The sequence below is a fragment of the Eurypyga helias genome, unplaced genomic scaffold, assembly GCF_000690775.1.
Source record: "Eurypyga helias isolate BGI_N326 unplaced genomic scaffold, ASM69077v1 scaffold41370, whole genome shotgun sequence".
Lineage (NCBI taxonomy): Eukaryota > Metazoa > Chordata > Aves > Eurypygiformes > Eurypygidae > Eurypyga > Eurypyga helias.
In genome coordinates this window covers 418-1,024 of record NW_010224526.1, presented here as the reverse complement: position 1 = coordinate 1,024, position 607 = coordinate 418, and the positions used below count along the sequence as shown (strand labels likewise).

The 607-nt window shown below is 64.7% G+C and overlaps 1 protein-coding gene across 1 annotated transcript in view; it reads left to right on the top strand.

The window, feature by feature from the left end:
• Window positions 1-389: 389 nt before the first annotated feature.
• Window positions 390-607, top strand: part of LAMTOR2 (late endosomal/lysosomal adaptor, MAPK and MTOR activator 2) — a gene marked incomplete at both ends in the record, with an annotated part of 399 nt that continues 181 nt past the window's right edge. Inside the window, one exon of the mRNA XM_010161826.1 lies at window positions 390-566. Coding sequence (XP_010160128.1) covers window positions 390-566 — 177 coding nt within the window. The remainder of the gene's footprint in view (window positions 567-607) is intronic.

Here is a 607-nt window from a genome sequence, read left to right as displayed (position 1 = left end):
ACGGTGCTGGGCCTGTGCACGATGCTGCGGCCATTCACGGAGCCAGGATCATGCGCTGTGCATGATGGTGCACGGTGCTGGAGCTGTGCACAGGGCCAGGGCCGTGCAGGGTGCTGAGGCCATGCACAGGCTCATGCCCGGTCTGCAGCAGGTCTCGCTGCTGCAACAGGCACAGCCACCACAGACCCACGCTGCCCTGCTTGGGACTGGGGCCACCCCAGAGCTTCTGGCTTTGGAGCCCTCCCAGCCCCTGCCAAAATCCCCTGCAGACCTGGCGTGTCCTGGGAGCACGGCTGGGCTGGGAGGGGATTGCCCCCATGGCACTGCAGTGGGGTCTGGTGCCCCACTGGGTTTAGAGGCACCACTTTGCCCCCGCATTTTGTTTCCAGGCTCCTGAACAACGAGGGGTCCTTGCTCGCCTACTCGGGCTACGGGGACACTGATGCCAGGGTCACCGCGGCCATTGCCAGCAACATCTGGGTGGCCTACGACAAGAACGGGCACCAGGCGTTCAATGAGGACAACCTCAAATTCATCCTCATGGACTGCATGGTACGTAGGGCTGGGGGCTGCCCTCCCCTCCCTGGGGACCCGGGCACCGTTGCGG